Raw genomic sequence first — 24,632 nt, 5'->3', positions numbered from 1 at the left:
AGAATAATTAAGAAATCTGTTATATTTACTATTAACTGATCTCTCTCTCTTCTAATTTCTACAAATTCAGACTTATAATAGAGCAGTTATTTATTACGTAAATTACCGAGAGGCTTCGTAAATTGTGTCTACAAGAGGAATTGCAAACTTGGATGTGTGGCATGCGCTTATGTGTCATGGAAACAAAGACGCGATTAGTTTTATGACTTAACGACAACAGCATTCGACATTTATATGAACATTTATGTCGACTAGCAATAAACAGAACGATGAATAGGATCGATCGTCAACATTAATAGAAAGCTTAGAATGGCCAGTTTGGTTGTTGCACAAGTGAGTTATTAGGAATAAAATTTCTTCTAGAAAACAGGGATATCGAACCGTTTTTAATGCCATCGTTCCATCGGTACTTATTTCATTCATTCATTTGGTATGGTGATTCAACGGCCGTGAGCCCCTTTTACGGGAAGGTACGGCACCACCTCAATCCTCCCCCCCCCCCCTATTTTTATCCGGGCTGCTCGGGACCGGCATAGCTGACAATTCAGACCTATGGCTGGAGGGATTGTCTTGTATTCCTGACTGTATCCGTGTGTGTATTCACGGGGCCGGTTTGCCTGCTTGCGGGATGAAAAACCCAAGATGGGGGGAAAACCCTGCTGTTCACGCCCAAGACCGGCTAACTTGGATATGGCTGAGGAAGATCCTTGAGCTCCTCACGTCGTCGAAGGGAATCGAACCTAGGACACTCCTTCCCCAGGCATAGGGTTGCGAAGCGCATAGCCACTAGGCTAACCGCGCGGACGGTACTTATTTGAAGATCTCTATCAGCAAACAATTTTTAAAATATGAGACAAAAACTAAGTTCGTTTCTTTGTTTCCGTAATAATTTTATAAAACTTTTTCTTTTAAATTTTCGTAATAATTCATTACACATAAGTTTCTCTTCACTTATGTTTGGTTCGGAAAAAATCCTAAAAAATTAGCGAAATAAAAGATTCTGAACTTTACTGTGCTAGACAATAAAATTAGAATAATAATAAAGTCAAGAAACTCTAGAAACTGTCTTTAGTTATGAAATTTTAATATAATTAAGAAGAAAAAAACTCTTAAGTGAAATGCCTTCGGGATTTTGCTACAATAATTTATGACGTTCTGAGAAAGTTGGAGATCCTTATAGAGCTGTCAAGACATTTTGCAAAAGGAGAATTCAAGGTTTTGTTGTGTTGTCAACACTGAAACGTTGACAAGGAGAAGGCGGAGTATGTTTCCGTTGTTTTCATGGTTAAGTAGCAAACTAAGGAATGAACAACAGAATGCAGCATCCATTTGGGAAATACAAACTACGCCGTCTTTATAAAGAGCGTTTTTTTTTTTTTTTTTGTTCTCCAGGAATGGGAATCGTTTTGCACTTGTAATGAGTTCTTTGGAAAAGATAAACTTAAAAGGAATTTATTTTCCTTTGTACTTTTCATCACGAAGAAAAAGCTGACCTTTGTCCAATAAAATTCCGTTGCTTTATTCCTCGCATCAATGATTAATTTCATCACCATGGTAACCAAAGTGATTATATCAGAAACGAACTATTAGAAGAAATTGGTACATTGGTCTGTTGCTACTATTGGAATGGAATTAAAAGAACAGACAGTATCGGCTCACTTCATGGCCCTTAGCTATTTATTATTATTATTATTATTTGAAAGAACATTAGATACTTTATTGGAAGAACGAATTACACTTTTTGTTTGTTTTTTTTAAAAAAACATGCTTTTGGAAGAATATATGATCTTTGTTGGAAAATCATTTGCGGGAACCGGTGGCTCCACAGCAGCATGCGGCTCTTGGCTGAAAAAAGTGCGGCTCTTTTATATTGAATTAAAATATACATAATTAATACAAACAACTAAATATTGTTTTTGATACGGCCTGTTCGTGGCGCTAGATACTATGCATGTGATGTGTGTTATGCATGAAATTTTACTCATGCCTAAGTATGCTTAAATATCTATTAAAATACATGATATTGTATTTTGGTTCGGACTAATTCTTTTTGCAATACAAATTCTGACTTTTTTGCAATATTATACTTACCTAAGCATGTTTTGTGATTAAAAACTTAATCAAACTTAATGTTGTTTTATTTACTGAACATATAAAAATTTATATGGAAACGTAAAAGTGGTATTTGATATCTGGAAGTACTGAATTAAAATCAAATTTACACAAGTTTGAACTCACTGCTACTTCGAGTCACCAGGAAAAATCGAATGGAAGTTACAGCTCCCAAAATTTTGTTTTAATTAATTTTTTTGGTGGAATGGCTCTTTGGTTCAAAGAGACCCCTGCTTTATAAGAAGAGCATATACTTTTTTTGGAAGAAGATATTTTTCGAAAGCCAACATAGAATACCCCTTTTCGTAAACAAATTATGATACTTTTGGAATAAATATTTACTGAACATACATGATACTTTTGGAAGAACATACGAGGGGTTTTTGAAAAGTAAGGTAACACCTTTTTGTTTAATAATGGTGTAAAGGAATGAGGAAAACACGATGGAACAGATAGACCCTTTAATAACGTTCTAAAGTACCGCCATTGGAGTGTGGTGCTACTGTCGCCTCACAGCTAATTCCAGTTGCAAGATGGCGGCTGCCCTGCGAGTGCGATCCAAAACAGGTGTCTGTGAAGTCATTCGTTTAATTTATTTTATTTTATTTTGCAAGTAAAAGGGGCTTCACCAAGTGGCATTCATTCACCAGGAACTGGTTGCTGTGCATGGCGAAAAGATGAAGTCAAAGTAGCACGTGTGTTTTTGGTCCAATGAATTTAAAGCTGACCTTGGTCAGATTGAAGATCGACACTTGACGGGCAGGCCTTCATCGAGCAAGACAGAACACAACATTTCGCGCATTGAGGAATATCTTCCTTGAAGAGCGAAGACTGAAACTGGGTGAAATTGCACAAGTGGTGAACTGGAGTAATCCACTGTTTACGAAGTTCACGACGTCCTTGGCTTTCGAAAGGTGAGCTTCCGCTGGGTGTCCCAACAATTTTCGGAGGAACACGAAGCAACACGCATGTGTTTGGAGAATTCTCCAAACACATGTGTTTTTCTCGCTCGCTTAGTCACAGTAGACGAAACGTGGGTTCATCACTTTACCCCGGAGAGCAAACAAGACACAATGATCTGGAAACATCCACAGTTTCGTGTGCAAAAAATCGAAAACCATTCCAACTGTCCGAAAAGTCATGGGCGGAGTGTTCTGGGATCGCCAAGGCGTTCTGTTGGTGGACGCCTTACCGAAGGGAGGAACAGTCGATGCTGAGCTTTACTGTGCAACGCTGGACAAACTGAAAGCCACCATTCGACTCAAACGACTAGGACTCATCACAAGCGGCGTGGTTTTGGTGCACGACAAACGCTATTCTACACACACTGCGCACACCACTCGTGAGTAGTTGCGAAACTCTGCCACCTAATCTACCCCCCCCCTACAGCCCATAGTGCCTTCAGACTTCCATTTGTTCGCCCCCCCCCCTCAAGAAACACCTTTCCGGAAGGTTTTTAACTACAGATGAGAAAGTTTATTCGTCCGTGCCCGCATCCAGTTTACTACTATAGATGTGGGCACGGACTTCTTCAGTACTGAAGCCGAGCTGCCATGCGCATCAATAAATTTGGAGACTTTATGGAGAAGCAGTGCATGTTCACTTATTTCAGCTTCCTATTATTAAACATCCTGGAGAAAAAAAATTGTGTGACGTTACTTTTCGGAAACCCCTCGTACATCCCTTTTTTAAATCACCCAATTATTAATTACAGTGCATTCGATTTCGACTTAAACTTAAACCGATTTTCCACAACTCAGGTTCAAATCTTTTGGGTAATCACTGCTCCAATCGTTTTTCTTCTTTAACTTTTCAGATAAGCCAATCTACCTGGTTGCTATGTACGAGAAGTTTGACGTGGTCGAAGGCGAATCCGTGCTCATTAACTTAACCGCTCAGGGAAACCCGTCTACCATAAACTATACGTGGAAGAAAGGGCCGATTCCGCTGCCTGAGGACTCCGGCGCTTTCCATTGGAAAGGAGATAATTCGCTGACGAAAAGGGTGCTTTCTAAAGGTCCGCTTCTGGAAATTGCTCAAGCAAGACGAGAAGATACAGGTCAATATGAGTGCCGAGCAATCAACTCGGAGGGAGCTACGACAACGGCAATTATCGTTAATGTATTATGTAAGTTTCGATTTTAATAGATCGATAGATCACGTGACTTTTTAACGAATTAGGTCGCGTGGTCTGCTGTTATTTCATTTGATCCGCTGTTGTCTTTAGATTTATTGCACCGAATAAAAATCAATGTATGTTCTGGTTAAAGACTTTTTCTTATATTTCTTAATTAATTATTTCTCTTATTTTTTTCATATTTTTATTGGCTTTCCATATATAGCTTTGCGAGTTGTCAAGATTCTCGATCGTTGTTCATTTCACTTTTCATTAGAAATACATCATCATCATCATCCTTTTCCTTTTATCAAATACTGTATGATTCCTCCCCACAACGAAAACGTACTACAGAAATTCCACTCGAACTAAGAATAAAGAGCCAAAAAGGCTTCATGTCGGCGATGCGAAATTATACAAATTAAGTGGATATTAAATCCAACATCATTTCAAAGCCGACGACAAAAACTATAGAAGTGTCGTGCAAAAATTGACCAGCGAGCTTACGGTAAATACGCTCGCTGGTATACTACGAGGTACCATACTTAGGGCAACTCGCAGTATGGCGGCGAGCGTATTTACTGTAAGCTCTCTGGTCAATTTTTGCACGAAACTTCCATAATTTCTGTCATTTACTTTGAAATAATATTGGAGTTAATATCTACTTAATTATTCTGCTCTTAGTTTAGGAAAAGATATGAATAGAATATTAAAATTATTTATTCATTCATACACCTATTCACTCTTTCCTTCCAACATATTTAAAATTAAAACTGAATTAAAAATTAAACTGTGTATTTAAAATTCTGCCGTTTAAATATTCGTTTTCCTTTTTTTTTTATTCGACTTTCCTTATTCTATAACCATTCTTGGCTTTTCAACATATCTGTAAGGTCTTCTTGACAACTTTATTCCCTAAACCAATTTTCTTGAAGACGTACATGAATATTTAACAACTATTATACTATTAGAGATCAACGCAATGCATCCCACTTTGCATGCCTTCGAGCTAAAACTGGGAAAATGCCGAAGTGCAAAATAATCTTTGAGATATTCACCTACTGTGTATGCTTCTTCATTTACTCGTTCTATCCCGAGTATTGATGTGGATTTCAACTAAGGCGACTTTTAAAAATAATCACCATGTGTTTCTGCTTATAATTCAGTTATTTACAATACAGCCATTATTTACAATATTTCTGTAGATTCTTTATTTCACATTATTATTATATAATGATATAGCTTAAAAACATTGAAATTAACTTTGATTATTTTAACATCTGCTGAGAAATAATTATCTGTGCAATAAAAAGAAAAATCAAAATTTTATATTTTAGTTGGATTAGCAGAGAATATATTTCGCGATTCTGTTGATATTTTGAAGGGTAGTTTATTTTTCATTATCTCACAGACCGTCTATTTCTCCCTTATGTCTTTTGTGTACTGTTCTGCTGAACTTGAATCCATTCTTCTACTTATTTGCAAGCCTGTAAAAGCGCAAGATTCATTTCCTACATCATCATCATGATCCCATTGAACTATCTCCTAATCCTCGTTCCATTCACATCTTCTGGAAAGGACTTTCTCACATAGGTGTTTCTAGAGACCTGCAGATTTGTAAAATGAATAACAATAGTTTCTCTCTCTCTCTCTCTCTCTCTCTCTCTCTTTTGTCAACCTATTCACAAAGCATTAAAAACCTTATATTAAAGGTTCTTCTAGCCTTGTTGGCCAAGTGAATATCCCCACATCGTCTACTCCCCATCCCCTGTCTGTTTCTCTTTCTCCCCAAAACAACAGCCTGTAGGTTCGAATCCAGCTGAGGGCATAGTGAGAGATGAATGTCATTACCCACTATGAGATAAATGCTCTGCTTAGAGGTCTAAGGTGTTTTTAAAAGTTCCGTATTGAGTCTTTAGAGTAGGCCTGTTGATTGTTTTACCCTTCATACCAACAGTACTACGTGTATGATAGACTTGAGTGGCACTGATATAAAAATGCTGTTGTACCTGTTTTTTTAATTAATGATTTCAATGTTTTTTTGCAGTGATTTTCTGTATTTGTGTTAAAACTCATATTGAAGTCCACCCTGTCGTTATATGTAGCATTCATTACGGAGTTGTTCGTATGATGTTCTGTATCGAATAGTCCTTTCGGTCTGGAGAAGTTAAGAAGAAAACCATTGACAAACAGGAATATGAAATGAGCAAGTCTCGTTTCAAAATAAATATTTTCATCATAATCGAAATAAACTGTGCTGGAAGAAGATATCACTTCATAATTATGACATTTTAAGTGACAAAAGTGCACGCTACGCCAAACGGAAAGTAATAGGCAATAACTGAACCGGTTGACAAATGTGAATCGTCGCGGGAGGCAATCGTTACGGCATGAGAGGGGTGTGGCAACTGTACTCTGCATTCTTATCTCTACATCGCATCATCCATTTTCCTATTCGTTCTTTTTCCATTGCAAAACCTATCGTTTCTCAGGATATGATCGATATTCTATTTCGGCCGTCCTCAGCAACGGGATCGCTTCAGGGCACAGATGACCACAAAATGCGAAGATTTTTACCGTTGTTCTTCGGACTCACTCTCAACCGACAAAAGTAAGTTTGAGGAGAACCTCTGCCATAGGCGGAGTACCGAATAATTACAACAAGCAAGGGGATGCCATAGAGCTAGGAGAACTACAAAAGGATTGTTCTAAATTATATAGTTCCCTTCAAGCATGCACTTCCGCCTTTCGCTTAGATATTTCTATGGCAAAGCACTTATTGCTGAAATCGCTGACCTGACGACAATGTCTTCTTTTGTAGGTGCTCGTTATATGTCCTAATTTGTCCCAATTTTTAGTTAGAAAAGTCATATATTTATTTGAGAAAACTGAAGTAGTAATAGCTTTTTTGACATACGAATTGTATCATGGTTTGGTTAGAGAAGTGTTAGTCTGCTCGTTGTCTGTGCAAACAATTATTTGCACAGACAATGTTTCCATCATCCCTGATTTTTTTAAAAAAAAAAGAGAAATTTCAGGTGTTCTCAGATAATGCAGATATTTTTATACTTTCAACTGATCACACCACTTTTTACATCTTTGTGACGTCATGCCGTTCGTGCTCCTGTTTGGCAATTCTGCTTATAGAATCTGCAATGCTAAAAGAATCTTGAGACCGCTGTTAGCACTTCTCTCAAACTGTCTTCATCTATGGTCGTCGCAGTGTCATCCAGTGTCAGCGGATTCATTCAGTTATTTTTGTTTCGTGTTTTTAATTATACAAAATGTTAATTATACGAGGGAGTCCAGGAAGTAAGTTCCGTTTTTAAATATTTTCACTGCAGCGCTGCGATCGCAATGGTGCGCATGCGTGCTGAGTTTGATGATTCGTTAGCAAGGCGTTGGTGCCATTTTCAGACATTCTCGCAGTGCGTACGCTTCTTGGTGTGTGTTTATAATATGTAAGAAAATCGAATCGTCCGCCGCATGTAAAATTGGGTGTCGCACGCGACCCCTGAATCCAAACAACATGGAGTGGAGGCACATCTCATCACCAGTCAAGACGAAATCGAAGACAACGGTTTCCACTCGGAAAATCATGTGCACTGGGTTTTGGGACCGACAAGGAATTTTTCTGGTAGACTTCTTAGGTGAAGGCTCCACAATCAACGCGAGTATGTGCTGCCAAACCCTTAAGAAACTGCATCGTGCGATCCAGAATAAACGGCGTGGCATGCTTACCAGGGGCGTTGTTTGATTCATGATAATGCCCACCCACATACGGCCGCCGTAACACAACAACTTCTCTCCACCTTTCGGCTTGGAACAATTCCATCATTCTCCCATACAGTCCTGACCTCGCACCAAGCGACTTTCACCTCTTCAAACATCTGAAATCTTTCCTTGGTGGCCGGCAGTTTCAAGACGACGACGAAGTCAAAGCAGCAGTTCAATACGTGGTTCACGTCACAAGCGGCAACCTTCTACGACGAAAGTATACAACTCTTGGTGCCCCGTATAGTGCCCGAACAATGGCGGATGTGATGTAGAAAAGTAGTGAAAGATGTCTACTTTAATTTCCAATAAAGTTTTTTTTTTTTAAGCATATTTTTGTTTCTCTGACAACCCATCGGAACTTACTTTCTGGATGTCCCTCGTATAGCGGAATAAGAGCGCAGTTGGAATAAGAAAATGAGATTGTTTTGTTCTGAATGGAATCTTATTTCGGTGTCTTATTTCATCAGCTAAATTCTCAAGCTCTGTTAGGCTATGCTTATTTGATTTTTCCCCATTCCAATCAATGCGTTAATCGTCTGAGACGCTTCTCAAGTTTCTTTCAAATAAGTAATTTTAAATAATGGAATAATTATTTAAATTCAATATATTTTAATTAGTTTTAAATACGTAATAGTTAGCCATTATATGCTAAAAGCTAAGATGATACAGTATTATGTTGAAGCATATATTAATTACTTATATTAGTAAATGAAAAGAAAATCAAATAGATTTCTCTGGGGGTTCTACAAAACAGCCCCTTAGCTTTTGTGTGTAAAGCCAGTAATAAACAAGAACATTTCGGTAGTTTTTTTTTTCTAATTATGTTATGTGGTTATTTTATTAGACGCTCTGTCCCTTCCTCCCTAGCAGGAGTCTCCGTAGTCCAATCGGTATCAACGATGACCAATTAATTGGAAAGACCTGACCTCGAACCTAGTCCGGGATCCGACGAATCGCTTTTACGGCTTTTCAACAGAAGATGAGCTAAAATTCGGAATCTCGGATTTTTCAGCCCACAAAACAAGCAAACCGGCCCGAAGAACACACACACACGCACAACGAACAGACATAATACAGTGGCCACGTAACCTTAGTTACTTCGACTGTAAATCCAAAGCAACCCCCCCCCCCTTCCACACATAAAACCAAATAAACAGACATATGAATGGCTTCAAATAAGCAAAATTTTATATTTTTTGTTTAATTATATATATTCTACTCTGGAAAATATTACAAGACGATAAAATACCTCCTCAATTAATAAAAGCAACAAAAAATCTATACAGAGAAACAAAAATTTGCATGAAATTGCAGATGGAACATTATCAGAACCTATAACTATAAATAAAGGAGTAAGACAAGGTTGCGAATCCCCAATCCTATTCAACATCAACTATAAAGAGAATCCTAAAAGAATGGAAAACAGCTGCCCAAGATGGAATTAAACTGAAAAATAATAAACAGCTAAATACAATACTTTATACAGATGATCAAGTACTAATTTCAAACTCAGAAGATAAACTCCAAATTGCAACTAACCATCTAAAGGAATTAGCCAAAAAGATTGACAATTAAAATCTGTGAAACAAAAACAAAAGCTATGGCAATGTGTCGAAACACCATTCAAAAAGTCAAAATTATGCTCAGCAATAAAATAATAGAACAACTTACAGAATTCAAATACTTGGGAAATATAATCTCGCAATACAATACTGATTCTCAATTGGAAGCAAGACTACAAATTTACAATAGAACGAATGGCGTAATTAAAAGACATTTTGGAAAAAAAATGACTAAAGAAACTCAATTAAGATTACATAATATTATTATCCGCGCGGTTAGCCTAGTGGCTTTGCGCTTGGCAACCATATGCCTGAGGAGTGTCCTGGGTTCGATTCGAGTCGGCGACGTGAGGAGCTTAAGGATCTTCCTGAGCCATAGCCAAGTTAGCCGGTCTTGGGAATGGACAGCAGGGTTTTTCCACCAGTTTAGCTGAGGTTTTTCATCCCGCAATCAGGCAAACCGTGAACACACAGACTACAGTCATAGGATATAGTACGGCAGGGAAGGCAGCGGGAAACACCTTGCTCATAATCATCTCCCTAGTATGGTAGCATATAGCTACCCCCACCAGTCGTATGGCTGAGGGAATAGGATAGAATATGTCCTCTAAACCATCTCTCAAATTTAGAAGTGAAACCTGGATTCTAAAACAAAGACAAAGATTGGAAGCAGCACAGATGAAGTTTCTAAGACCTCTCCTAGGACTCACTTAAAAAATAAAAAAATCACATTTGATGTCCGTAGACTCCGTATGGTCACTGCCGTACTTCACATGGTTTTTTGAGTGAAGTCTTCTGCCAGAATAAGTGGTAGGGTCGCAGATCCCCTTTCCACACAAAGTTCGTAGGACAATCACAAGCATCCTTGCCGATGGTGGGATTCGAACCCACGGCCTCTTGGCTGGAGAGCAGACAGCTAACCACTCGGCTAACTAGGCGGGACTCACTAGGTTAGATAAAAAGAAAAACACAGACCAGATTAACTACACCATATAGAAAGGGTGGGTAACAATAGGATTCCCAAACTAGCATGTAAATATAAACCTACAGGAAGACGAGACCGCGGACGTCCAAGACTAAGATGGAAAGACCAACTTCATCTGCAGAGCAGGAACAGGACATAGAAAGCCTCCACCCGAATTGCTCAGATGAAGATATATGTTTTGGTCATTTCGTAGACAGGAAGTAATGATCAAATTCAAAACAAAAAAATGAACTTTATGTGACCCAGTTTAGATAAATGTTATTAAGGGGGGGGGGAGAACCAAATAACTGAAGATGGGTGATAAATGTACATCACTGTCGGAGGTTATGCGTTCGAATGTAAGCCTTAGTACTTTATTTCGTGGCTTAGTGCACTAATAGAAATTAGTTTAGGAGTTATTACGGCATGCATATTTTATAGTTTTTCTCTTTCTCTTGCAGATCCAGCGACTGTGACCACCGTTACCCGATCTACAGTCGTTAGTCAAGGAAACGATGCGTTCCTCGAATGCGGCGCGATCGGCAATCCGATGTCCAGCGATGTTCTCAAGTGGCGACGGAAAGGATTTAACATGACAAGGACGGAGGAAATGATTGAATGGGGGCGATCTTATCTCACAGTCATGAACGTCTCCCGCGAGGATGCCGGCGTTTTTGAGTGCGTCGCTTTCAACGGAATTGGAGAAGAATCGGTCGGACGAGCACAGCTTATTGTCAAGTGTGAGTTGTGAGTGGAGCTTACCCACGCACCCAGGGTGGTTTTTTAGTAGATATTAACACCAGAAAACAGACATCGGTAATTTATTTCGGATGATGCTTCAATGCGATGGGGGGAGGCAACGCTAGACTTAACGGGAGTTACTCCTCACTTTGGCAGTGACTACTGGAAGCGCATTCCGTCCTCAGTAGATAAAAGGGTCGTAATTTATTATATTGCATTCGCAGTGGTTAGACTTCATCTCCCTCGGTGTTCACCTTTGTAATCCTTTTCGTAAAAAAGGTCTCGAATTGATGTTGTACGGTTTAAATTGCTATGTAGGCAAGTGATTCTGCAGACACCATTATCCTACCCGGTAGCTTACTTAACATATTTAAAAAAACAAACAACAAAATAAAGGGCCCTTCAAAATTCACAAGAATTTTTTTTCGAAGGGAAATATAAAAATATCCTGACATAAAAATAATAACGGTACATTGTCAGTTTATTATTGATTTAATTGCAACTATTTAACCTTTTTTATATAATTATATAAAATTAATAATATCTTAATTAAAATGATTCTTCTTTCTTTAAAATAAGTTAACCTCTTTCGAATGGCCTGCTAAAAAATAAATCATCATCATCATCATCAAATTCCTGCCATGTACCCTCAAGGGATGTACAGGATATGATAGTACTACATGAAAATAATTACATCATTACTAACTTCCTATCTACAATTTTCCTCCAAATCAGTCTATTACTTGTCAAGACTCCAATATTATCTGATGTTATATTTCTATCGTCTAAGGCACATTGTACCATATCAATCCACCTATATCTTGGTCTTCCTCTGGGTCGTTTTCCTGCCAACCTGGCAGAGAACACTTGTTTTGCTAATCTTTCTTCGCCCATTCTGTTTAAGTGACCATACCACCTGAGATTAGCTCTGCTAACACATTACTGGCTGCAGACAATGTCAAGTTCTTTCCTAATATCTTCGTTTTTAATATGATACTACCATTGATGCCATCTGTTCACACCTCTAATCTTTCTCAGGACTCTCATATCTGCGGTCTCTAGTCTTTGGTCAAGTGTTTTACTTCTGACCCAGCTCTCAGATCCATAAGTTAAGACTGGTTTGAACACTGTCTTGTATACAGCTAATTTACTGTTTTGACTAATTTCTCTCTTATTCCATATGAATTCATTCAATTGACTTCCCATCATACCAGCTTTGCTGATTCTGTTGTCTATTTCTATATTTACCATCTTCAGTAAAAATCGTGCCTAAATAGCTGAAATGTTTTACTTGTTCCACAGGTTCTCCGTTCACAACACAGTTGACATTTTCAATGATTTTGCCTATTTTCATTGTCTTTGTCTTTTTATTGCTGACCTTCATACCATATCTATTACAACAGTTATTCAATTTAGTCAGGGAATCTTGCAAACTTGTAGCGGATTTATTTAAAAATATAACATCGCCCGAATAAACAAGGAGCTGAAAAATAACAAATTAATTTAAAATAAAATTAAATAAATAAAAATCAAATAAATATTTTAATTGTTTAAAGTTTGCCCTTTTTATATGCCTCAACAATTTAGCTGCAACTGCCTATTTAGAATATCCAAATGTATTTGGATATTGTGACGTTTGTGCTCTCAAATCTGGTAACCAAATATCGTATTTGTTAGGAAGCATGCATTTCATACTCTTTGATGTTAATTCTATTTTGTTACCAACTTTTCTATTTTACTTTTGTATTATTACTCTATATTATATAAGTTTGCATTATTATTACAATTTGTTAGCTTACATTACTATATTAATTTCTAAATTAATATAATGGTATTAAAATTTGTACAGCAGTAAATATTGTTATCGAATTGAAAGGCAACAGAGATATATTTCACATTATCCTATAAAATAAATTTTTCTAAAAGAAATTAATGTAAAATTATCAACCAAAAAAAATGTATGAAACAAAATTTTGCTTTTTTAGATGTTTGTGAACCATGAATGTTTGCAAACAGAACAGCACTTACAAAGGCAGATGTCGTTTTCTGTTTTTGTATTGAATAGCTGGTGGAAAACTGTGCCACTAATGAGGTAATATGCCAACAAGCTCCCATGATACTCTTTGTTCCAAATATCCTGCTTTAACCACATTTACTTCCGGTGTTGCCTGTGCAGAATGTGGAAATTTCCCAAAAAATATTTGGTAAAAAGCAAGTTTGTGTCCTTAGGCGACCAACTGCTTATGTAAGAATGCATCAAAAGGGGGGGGCATGCTTGTTCCTTTGAAGTTATTGTGATTTTTTTTTCATAATTATTAGTAAATTTTCCGATTCAATAATAATAATAATAATAATTCTTTTTTTTTTTTTTTTTTGGATGCAGTCAAGCCAAGAATTTATCTTCCGAAGAGATATCGAAAAGTGGCTGCAGGAACTGGGGAGACCGTCCGTCTGTTATGTCTTGCAGAAGGAGCCCCAATCGTGAGCTTCGTTTGGTCCAACAACGGCAGTATGATCAAAGAAAATTTAACTAATCTTAAGTACAGCGTTCAAAGCGCTCAGATCGACAACAGCACCTGGGAAAGTATTTTGGTGATCAAAATGGTCCAGGAAAGCGACTTTGGTGAATACGCTTGCATAGGACGAAACGAGATGGGTTACGACAGTTTGAAAATAAAGCTCCGGAAAAGAGGTGAGCGGCATCTACAAGAGAAGTCGATTTCTATTTTTTTTCTCCCCCAGCAAAACCTCAAATCCTTAAGGATTTATGTTTTCTATTGTGCAGGTAAGCCAGATCCTCCTGAGGAGATTCGGGTTGAGAATGCAACATCCAGTTGTATTTTGTTATCCTGGACACCGGGGTTCAATGGCGGATTGCCTCAGAATTTTCGTATTCGCTACAAAAAAGTCGGCAGTGGCGATCACAGAGACGTGGACGTGGTGCCGTACAACTCCACCAGCTACTGCGTGGGCAACCTCTCGCCTGGCACCGAATATAAATTTAGCGTCCTTGCCGTCAACACTTTGGGTGAAAGTGAGAACTTCCAGGAGGGTTTGACGGCATACACCTTAAGTAAGTATGGACTTGCCTCACATTATCATTTCTCGTTTTCATCTCCAAGAAAGAGACGTTATTAATTCTTATTTGTGCGATCTTAATGACAAAGGATGACACAACTCGTCCTAAGTGCAATTTATAGATGAAAAAGCTTTCTCCTTGACACGCTTGAGAAGTTTTAAATATTTTGTAATTGGTTGGTTAAATGTATTAGCGACAAACAACTGTAATACTAAAAAAATGTTATTGATGTTGAGTAAGTCGGCATGGTAGCCTCAATTACATGAGCTTTTCCTTTCCTAAATTACATTAGAATAATTTTAATCCGATTATTGCTGAAGTGAGATAGATTTTCCTGTAATTTCTGCATATGGTTTATTGTTCAAATGGAAAGTATTGCGTTATGCATAATGAAGGATTATGTAGTCGATAACAATTAATAAGTACTAAAATAATGTTATGCTACTTAATGACACACGGTGTGGAAGCGTGTGTCAGTTCAACCTTAGCTATTGTGGCGGTTGACTGGGAGACGGGTTGAACGAAATCCTGGATAGGTAGGCAATTGTTTTATTCAAATTAGGCGCTCAAATGATATTATCTGTATTATGGCAATACAGATGATATGCTATGTTATCCACTTATGTTTGGTCGTTTTCCCATCATGTAGGGATTTGCATTAATTGTTTTACTTGCACCGGCTACTGCAGCATGACTTGTTTAATTATAACAAGGCTGTTTGCTTCTGCAAAGTGCAAAATAAACTGATAAGACTATTTGGGACAGAAAGAGGTCATCAAGTAAGTGCGGTTGTTTTGGTGAGTCCTGAATATAGTTTTAAGTTGGAATTTCTTCAGATAATTTCTCATTTTTTTCTGAGAGAATGTCTGTAAAATCCTTTATAATCTATGTTTTTATCAGTTATTTGTGAATGTTTGGCTTTAATTAAATAAATAATTTATACTGAAGAGCTGTCTGAGGAGATAGTTCTGGCTCTGTTTGACCACGAGGTTTGGGACGATTACACTGGAAATATGCAGATGGATCCACCGATCAGTAGGTTTATTAAGGAAAGAATAAGAAAACGATAGAAAAGAATAATAAAAATAACACGATAATGGAATTTGTCCAGTATAACTGTACTTGGAAACAGTTTCCAAAATAAACAACATATTCAAATTTTCCTATATTTTTGTGCAATGTTTGTGCTTAAAAACATTGGTTTGTTTGTTTTTTTATGCGAATCTCTGCACTAATTGAAATTGAAAACCTATCGAATAGTGAGTTGAACATTAAACATTAGCGGATGTCTGCCAGAAACGACTGTAGAGAGTTGTGATGGAAATATAGAGAGTTATGAAGCGAATGCGATATCAAACGTCATACACACAGATTAGAAAACGTCCGCACATTTAGCAAAGTGTCGAAGGACTGGAATAATAGCTTAACGACATAATCTGTATAATGTGTTCGGTGATATGTTGTCATGGTTTCTAAAATGTACTCTTTCCCATTCATCCCTCCCCTCCCCCCACTTTCTCCTCACACACCAACTGCGCATGCAAGGTTAAAGTAATTAGTACATGTTTAATACTCCAAAGGCAAGTTTGAACATTGGGTTACTAATTTAGAACATCGTTGCAGAAAGACTCATACGCGCAGTAATCATGTTTACAGCGTGTGTATTCCTCTTACACAGACGCTGCATGTATTATGTATTATACACAATATGGAAAGCGTATTAGCAAGAGGACATGCATAATTCCACTTGTCTTACAACACGAAAGTTAAACTGTTAATTTGGTGAGCAATTATATCCACTGATACTGTTAAATTTTAACTGCGTTTCCATCGTTTATTAATACCTGCATTGTCTGAACACCTCGCACAGCATATAAAGCATTGCGATATCAACTTTCACGAATGTCCCGGACGTCAGAAAAATTTTTTTAAAAAAAAAACTTTTTTTCTATCATTTGATAATAGACCATTTTAAGAAATATATCACATGAAAGATTCAGAGATATCTGGAGTGATGTTTCCATAGCAACACGTTGCTTAGTGATATTTAATAATTCTGAGATAAGATATCATGAAATCCCTTGTCTGGTAAAATAATCAATCGGCATTGTCTTTGTCTAGACGGAAAATTAAGTTTCCTTCAAATATGTATGTTATAAAAAGTGGTGAGACTGCTGTAATTTAAGAGAACGTTTTATTTGTTATTACAGTGCTATGTTGTGTGGAAATGAAACAAATTATCTGTTTGTATGACACTTAAAAGCATTTACACTTGCCTCCCAAATACGTACACCAAGTTATCGATGTGCACACGGATCCCCGCTTAACGCGATACCGGTTAACGCGGTGTAAAATAGTTATTTTCCTATCAGATGATTAAAAAAAATAGCATTTTTCTTTATCTAAAGAAGTACTTACCCGAAAGTGTTTCATAAACCAAACCATTAAGCGAGTCAAGTTTTTTCTCCTTTAGAGTTCAGTGGAAAAAAGAAAAAAACATTAAGATCTGAATATAACAGTTACTGGTAGTTTTACCTCTGTTTAAACGCGAAAATTCCAACTGTACTAAACCAAAAAAAAGCTTCTCAGTAGCCCCTCCCCCTTTCCAACCAACCACAGACTAATTTTTCTTCAGGCGAAACTAAAACTAGAACATTAAGGTTATTGAACATTAAGGTCTGAGAGTTTTCATGATGGTCTGTCTTTTTCTTATTATTATTCTATTTATTTTTTCTAATCCTTATATTTCAATTATCAGTCTGTGTTTATATCTTACGATTTATGGTGGCAAAATAGAAAACCAACGTGGCCTGACTACACATTCAGCCGCATGATTCCTTAACATTATGATAATATGGCAGTTTATTCAGCTATTACCTTGTCAAGGATGAAACTATTGTATCACCCTGTATAGGAGCTTTATTTATTTTATTATTTTTCTTCCTAGTTCTATTTTTTGTTTCGTGGTTAAACATTTTTATTTTGAACTTCCATTTTTTATTCTCTGACTTCCTGTTAATGAAAACAAAATGCTACCGACAAAACCCTTATTTAGACGATGAACTGATTCTTATTTTCCTCCCTTTTGGACGCTCTTGCTTGGTGAATTCAATATCAAAATGAATTAACCATTCAGGTTTCCCCTGTGGCAAGTCAGAATATTTTCGAATTTGTTAAAAATTATAAGGCAATTGGCGAGATTACGCTTGTCAGAAAATATTTGCTTCTAACAAACTATTACTTTAATATTTGGGCTTTTGGTTGGTAGTAGCCGAGTTCGAATCCATTCTAGGATGCGAAAAATCTTTATTTAGCCTGCCTCGTACCGAAGTTGAAGGTTTTTAACCCTCCCGGGTTTATTGTTGATTTTGTCTGTCTCTTTATGGCTTTTAAAAAGTTCTTATGCTTATGTGTATCTGCCTAACTACACTGCTCATTGCGCACTTTCTATTTGATATTCTCACACCGCTGACTTCAACTTGTCAGACTTGCCGGCAACCTTCTTTCTACTTTACCTTAATGATAATATTTGATACAGAAAATGCTAATTAAGTACTTGAACACATTCCTAGCTCTCTTCAGGTGCAATACCCACACCACCTTAATTAATTTTTCAGTAAATTATGCAAAAAATTCAATTACTTCATCTCAGCATTTCTCATGTTATGGTGTGAAAAGCTGTTACAGTGTTGCTTCCCTCTTACACCCACAATTTCCACTCGCATTTCATGGATTACACATTCCCTAAATGTTTGCTTGTGCACTGTATAATTTTTTATTTAATCTGCTAGTATTTCGTCTTCCTAAAAGCAATGCCTTCCTTCTCTGTCCAAGCTGTCGGCGTATTAATTACCACCAAGGCTTGCTATACTCGTGATTTATTATCGTGCTTGAATACACATAAAAAAGTCTAACTTTTAAGTTCTGTTATGGGTACAAACGAGATGTAGGCTTAACTATTCTGGTGAAATTTAACTCTGAAATTTAAACTGAATTACGTATTCTGTCTATTGGTATCTTTCTCGTTTTCCCTTATTAGCAAGAGAACATTTTTGAAAATGTACTTGTTATTCTAAGACAAGCCTACAAAATAAAAGTGAAACAACATTAATAATGAAATATCTACTTAAAGAACCTTAAAAATAAAGTTTAAACACGTGCCTTGAAAATAAACTAAGTTTGGGTTATGTAAGACGGTTTTTAAGAAAAGCATCCACGTGAATCTTAGGTTAATAACTTAACATAGCTGTTCCCAAATGAATCGCACTTATGCATGCCTAATGCTGGTTAAAGAAGATATTTAAAAGAATAAAAAAAGAGAATTGTTGTAGTTTGATTGCTTCCTAGGAAAAAATAATAATAACCTACTTAAGAAGACAACACTTTAATTAACTTCTACCTGCAAGTATTTAAGTATGCATTCGTGTGCATCTTATTTGGTCTTTTTCAAAAAGTCAGTAACTGCTAATTGGTGAATGCTTCGAGAAACTGGAAGAGTGCTTGAAGATGGTTATTTATTTAAGCAATTTGTAAAACTAATCAAGAAAGCCGAAAGAATATTTGTGAGAAAAAAAAATCGATATCTTCAATATAAAAAGAGCATAAGAAAAATTATAACATGTTGGATAAAGAAAATTGTTCTTTAATATTGAGAAATTGTATACGAAATGTGTTAATATCGAGATGAATAAACATTGATATAAAATGCATACATCGCTAAGAATCTTCATAAGGGCTTTTAAGTTGAAAGTGAGTTAGTCAGTCTCGTAGAGGTGAAAACAAGAATTTTTTTGTGAATTCACTCTCCACGTGTTCTGATTTATTAAAAATATCTTTCCATTATTGTAAGCAATTTATATTTTAATCTCGTAATACACCAAAAGTGGAAAATTTAGAAAATACTTATAGCTTTTGATTAAACAAATAAATGACCGGTGTTTGTAAAATATTTGAATTAAATATGAAGTAGGAGCAACCATTTTTGTAATGATCATGAAACTGCGCATGTACACATAAGGTACACTAATAAGACCGATATTCCCTTCAGCATAATTTCTCGTCAGTGAAATTCTCCCGCTGGTTTTCAATCTGAGCACTTTGCTCTGATAGGTTTAGAATTATTAATATCAGGATGAAGTTGCTCTAGAAGTTGAAGCAACAGTTTAAACTATGAAACTAAACGGAAGAATTTTAATATATTTTTTAATATGAAGTTCGAGTACATGCAAAATATGATTCATCTACCTTCAAGAAACCCGATGTGGGGGTGGACGCGAATTTTCCAATTCGGAGGAACTCACCTAAAGAAAACAAACACCAAACAGTATCGACTTAGCGATCACGTCAGAATAGATCGTATTTATTTCTGTGAGTAATCCAATACGTGCAAAAGCGTCCTTCCGTGTTGAAAATACTGTTAAAAAATATATTTGAATAAGTAATCTAACTATATTACACGTTTACCGAAATTTGTTATATAACATGATGCCACCGACCAATTTTTGGCAGGAGGGGAACAGCAATAGCCGAGCCTCAGTTAGAACTTCATCGGCTACAGCATTGCCATCAATTACCGACCAATTCCTTATCCTTATAAGGACTGGCTTAAAGGGGCGAAGCAAGAATGCTTTTCATCTTCCCCGTTATCTGTAGAGGACAGTGTATGGATAAGGTGTTATTGTTGAGCAATTAAAGCTCTGATCATGGCAGGAGGGTAACAGCAATAGCTGAGCCTCAGTTAGAACTTCATTGGCTACAGAATTGCCATCCATTACCCTCCAAGTTTGGATTGAATGAATCAATCACCGACTATGTAAGTAAAGGTGAAATCTCAAAAATACGGACGATCTCTAGGCCACTCCATAGTGGGCGAAAGACCGTTCTTATCTCAGCGTTGGTTCCACTCAGTGATGGGCTCCCCGACCACTGAGCAGAACCGCTCAAATTCCGAGGAAAATAATTCACCGACAAAGCCCCTCAGCGGGCCGTGCCGGAGAACACTTTCCCCGGAGACTCAAAGTGCTCCCTTAAGGCAAAAACCTCAAGAGAGCGAACTCAAAAACTCGTCGCCCAAGGGAGTAACAGCAACAGCCGAACCTCAGTTAAACTTCATTGGTACAGCATTGCATTGTTGCCATCCGTTACCCCCAAGGGCATTAATGAACCAATCGACTATGTAAGTAAAGGTTCAATCTCAAAAATATGGACGATCTCTAGGCCACTCATTCGTGGGCGAAAGACCGTCCAAATCTCAGCGTTGGTTCTACTCAGTGAAACTCGATTACCGAGCAGAACCGCTCAAATTCCGAGGAAAATAATTCACCGACAAAGCCCCTCAGCGGGCCGTGCCGGAGAACACCTTCCCCGGAGACTCAAAGTGCTCCCTTAGAGCAAAACCTAAGAGAGCGAACTCAAAAACTCATCGCCCAAGTGGGTAACAGCAACAGTCGAACCTCAGTTAAACTTCATTGGTACAGCTTTGCATTGCTATCCATCACCCCCAAGGGCATTAATGAACCAATCGACCGACTATGTAAGTAAAGGTGAAATCTCAAAAATACGGATACGGACGACCTCTAGGCCACTCCATAGTGGGCGAAAGACCGTCCTAATCTCAGCGTTGGTTCCGCTCAGTGACGGGCTCCCCGACCACTGAGCAGAACCGCTCAAATTCCGAGGAAAATAATTTAATTCACCGACAAAGCCCCTCAGCGGGCCGTGCCGGAGAACACCTTCCCCGGAGACTCAAAGTGCTCCCTTAAGGCAAAAACCTTAAGAGAGCGAACTCAAAAACTCATCGCCCAAGTGGGTAAGAGCAACAGCCGAACCTCAGTTAAACTTCATTGGTACAGCTTTGCGTTGCTATCCATCACCCCCAAGGGCATTAATGAACCAATCGACTATGTAAGTAAAGGTTCAATCTCAAAAATATCGGACGATCTCTAGGCCACTCATTCGTGGGCGAAAGACCGTCCAAATCTCAGCGTTGGTTCTACTCAGTGAAACTCGAGTACCGAGCAGAACCGCTCAAATTCCGAGGAAAATAATTCACCGACAAAGCCCCTCAGCGGGCCGTGCCGGAGAACACCTTCCCCGGAGACTCAAAGTGCTCCCTTAGAGCAAAACCTAAGAGAGCGAACTCAAAAACTCATCGCCCAAGTGGGTAACAGCAACAGTCGAACCTCAGTTAAACTTCATTGGTACAGCTTTGCATTGCTATCCATCACCCCCAAGGGCATTAATGAACCAATCGACCGACTATGTAAGTAAAGGTGAAATCTCAAAAATACGGATACGGACGACCTCTAGGCCACTCCATAGTGGGCGAAAGACCGTCCTAATCTCAGCGTTGGTTCCGCTCAGTGACGGGCTCCCCGACCACTGAGCAGAACCGCTCAAATTCCGAGGAAAATAATTCACCGACAAAGCCCCTCAGCGGGCCGTGCCGGAGAACACCTTCCCCGGAGACTCAAAGTGCTCCCTTAAGGCAAAAACCTTAAGAGAGCGAACTCAAAAACTCATCGCCCAAGGGGGTAACAGCAACAGCCGAACCTCAGTTAAACTTCATTGGTACAGCTTTGCGTTGCTATCCATCACCCCCAAGGGCATTAATGAACCAATCGACTATGTAAGTAAAGGTTCAATCTCAAAAATATCGGACGATCTCTAGGCCACTCATTCGTGGGCGAAAGACCGTCCAAATCTCAGCGTTGGTTCTACTCAGTGAAACTCGAGTACCGAGCAGAACCGCTCAAATTCCGAGGAAAATAATTCACCGACAAAGCCCCTCAGCGGGCCGTGCCGGAGAACACCTTCCCCGGAGACTCAAAGTGCTCCCTTAAGGTAAAAACCTTAAGAGAGCGAACTCAAAAACTCCTCGCCCAAAGGGGTAGTAGCAACAGCCGAACCTCAGTTAAACTTCATTGGTACAGCTTTGCGTTGCTATCCATCACCCCCAAGGGCATTAATGAACCAATCGACCGCATCTCACGGTCGTTTGATTCCTTCATTTCGTACCGACCAATTGACAATTGACAATTGACATTTATGTCTTTAGGGGTGAAGCAAGATGCTTTTCATATTCCCCGCTATCTGTTGTGGTTGCAGTGAAGGTAAAATTTATGAGCAGAATGCTCGCCCTGATTGGGCATGGAGATTATGCATCACTAAAGGAGGCCAATATAGCTTTTGGTCTTCTGTATTTGAATATGTCCGTTGGATCGTATGCTGTAGCTTGTTGAACCAAATCGTTGGGATGTGTGGACGTCTTTAGGAAAAACTTGGTAGCTAAGGATCGTAGAAAAGAGAAGATATAGGGAATATTTGTGTCTCTGTGGAGTTGAATGTTTCTAACATACCACGGGGCATTCAAAATCATTCTCAGGCACTTGTTCTGCACTCGCTGTATTTTGATGATGTTAGCATTAGAGGTGTGGCTCCAGGCCGGAGAGGCATAGGTGATTATAGGACGAATCGTCAACTGGTATAGCTGCAATTTGATTCTGTTGCTGAGCTTGCTATTTCTATTAATTAGCGGATAGATCTGTGCTATGGCTTTAGATGCCTTTGTGCATGCAGACTTGGTGTGTTGATTGAAAGATAGCTTTTTGTCGAGAATTACACCCAGGTAATTTGTTTCTGACTTCCAGGGAATTTTAATATTGAATAGTAACAAATCTCCTACAGGAGACATTGGCCTTTTTGAGAAAAGAACGGCTGAGCTTTTCTGGGGGTTGACTTCCAATCTCCATTTAGAGAACCAACCCTCCAGCTTTAGAATGTTTTCTTGAAGCTTTCTGGTAATGAAAAGGGGTCTGAGAGATCTGGTTAGTATTGCCGTATCGTCTGCATATAGGGCCAAAATGGAAGTCATCGGATTGTGTGGGATGTCTGACATGTATACAGAGAACAGCAATGGAGCCAGCAGAGATCCCTGCGGCACTCCAGCAAAGATGTGGCGCTGGGAGGATGTAGAACCGTTGATTTTTACTTGCATTGATCTATTTTGAAGATATGAGTGGATTAAATGAAACATTTTAGGTGAGATGCCGGCTGAGATAAGCTTGTGCAGGAGTCCAAAATGCCAGATTTTGTCAAATGCTTTGGATAAGTCTAGGAAAACAGCACCTGTGCACTGGCGCCAGTTGTAGCTGGTTGTGATGTATTCAACAATTCTGTGGATTTGCTGGGTAGTACTATGGTGTTGCCTAAAACCAAACTGTTCTTTTGGAAGGATATTTAGGTCATTTATTGAGGTTTGAAGTCGTGAGAGGATGACCTTCTCTGCAACCTTACCCAGATTTGAGATGAGACTGATTGGACGATAATTTTGGGGTAGGTGTGAGTCTTTGCCTGGCTTATGTATGGGAATTACGTCAGCCAGTTTCCAGGTGGAAGGAAAATAGTGAAATCTTAAAATTGCATTTATTATACTGGTCAGGTACACTACTGCCCTCCAGGGCAGAAGTTTAATCACACGATTAGTAATGCCGTCTGGTCCAGGAGCTTTTTTGTTCTTTAAATTTTTAATAATGTCATATATCTCAGCAGGTGATGTTGATGCAATATGGTCAGTGCTGGTGATAGGAAGTTTGAGTGAGTGTCTGACCTTGCTGTGAATCTTATGTATGTGGTCAAAGTCAAGGTTTCCATACGAGGGCCTGCATTGCTCTTCCAAGCTGTGCGCTATAACCTCTGCTTTGTCCACATCTGTGTGAGCAAGGCCCTGATCAGTTAATATTGGGGGAAGGGATCTGCCTTTGTTTTTGGTATTTTTCAGTAGTCCCCAGATGGAGTGATCACTAGGTGAAATGGAGGATAACTTTTCATCCCATACATAGTCTCTGTGAGCTTTCAGTGCATCTCTTACTGCCCCATTTAGTCTGTTTAGATTTGTTTTGTCTTGTGGTGCACACGTGTTACGGAATCTCTTTCGAGCTCTGTTTTTATCTCTGATTAAGTTCATGATGTCTTCAGGCAAACGATCTGGCTTGCGGGCAGATTTGTAGGAGGAAGCTACCTTTATAGCAGAATTAATTTGTTGTGTGAGATTTGTAACTGCAGTTTCTACTTCTTCTTTTGTGCGTATGTGAGGAACAGGTCCAATATGATCCTTGAGTGCGGCTAACAGTCTTTCCCATACAATGTAGGAGTGAGAAGGAGGACACAGGAATTCCTGATTTCCCAGCTGCAGCAGTATTGGATTGTGATCGGATGATAGTTCATCCATAGAAATGATACTGTACTGAAGTTTAATATCCTGCAGGATAGCTATATCCAGGA

The 24,632-nt window shown here is 38.4% G+C and overlaps 1 protein-coding gene across 2 annotated transcripts in view; it reads left to right on the top strand.

The window, feature by feature from the left end:
• The window catches only part of LOC150100555 (nephrin-like), a 252,244-nt gene that overhangs the window by 198,967 nt on the left and 28,645 nt on the right, over window positions 1-24,632 (top strand). For both annotated transcript variants that reach the window (XM_090401365.1, XM_090401366.1), the window contains exons 14-17: window positions 3,929-4,240; window positions 10,993-11,271; window positions 13,656-13,964; window positions 14,058-14,345. In XM_090401365.1, coding sequence (XP_090257491.1) covers window positions 3,929-4,240; window positions 10,993-11,271; window positions 13,656-13,964; window positions 14,058-14,345 — 1,188 coding nt within the window. The remainder of the gene's footprint in view (window positions 1-3,928; window positions 4,241-10,992; window positions 11,272-13,655; window positions 13,965-14,057; window positions 14,346-24,632) is intronic.

Source organism: Typopeltis vanoorti, chromosome 12, assembly GCF_054136105.1.
Source record: "Typopeltis vanoorti isolate ZY-2024b chromosome 12, IOZ_Tvanoo_1.0, whole genome shotgun sequence".
NCBI lineage: Eukaryota > Metazoa > Arthropoda > Arachnida > Uropygi > Thelyphonidae > Typopeltis > Typopeltis vanoorti.
The sequence above is the reverse complement of the archived record's forward strand: the minus strand, read 5'-3'. Positions and strand labels throughout refer to the sequence as shown.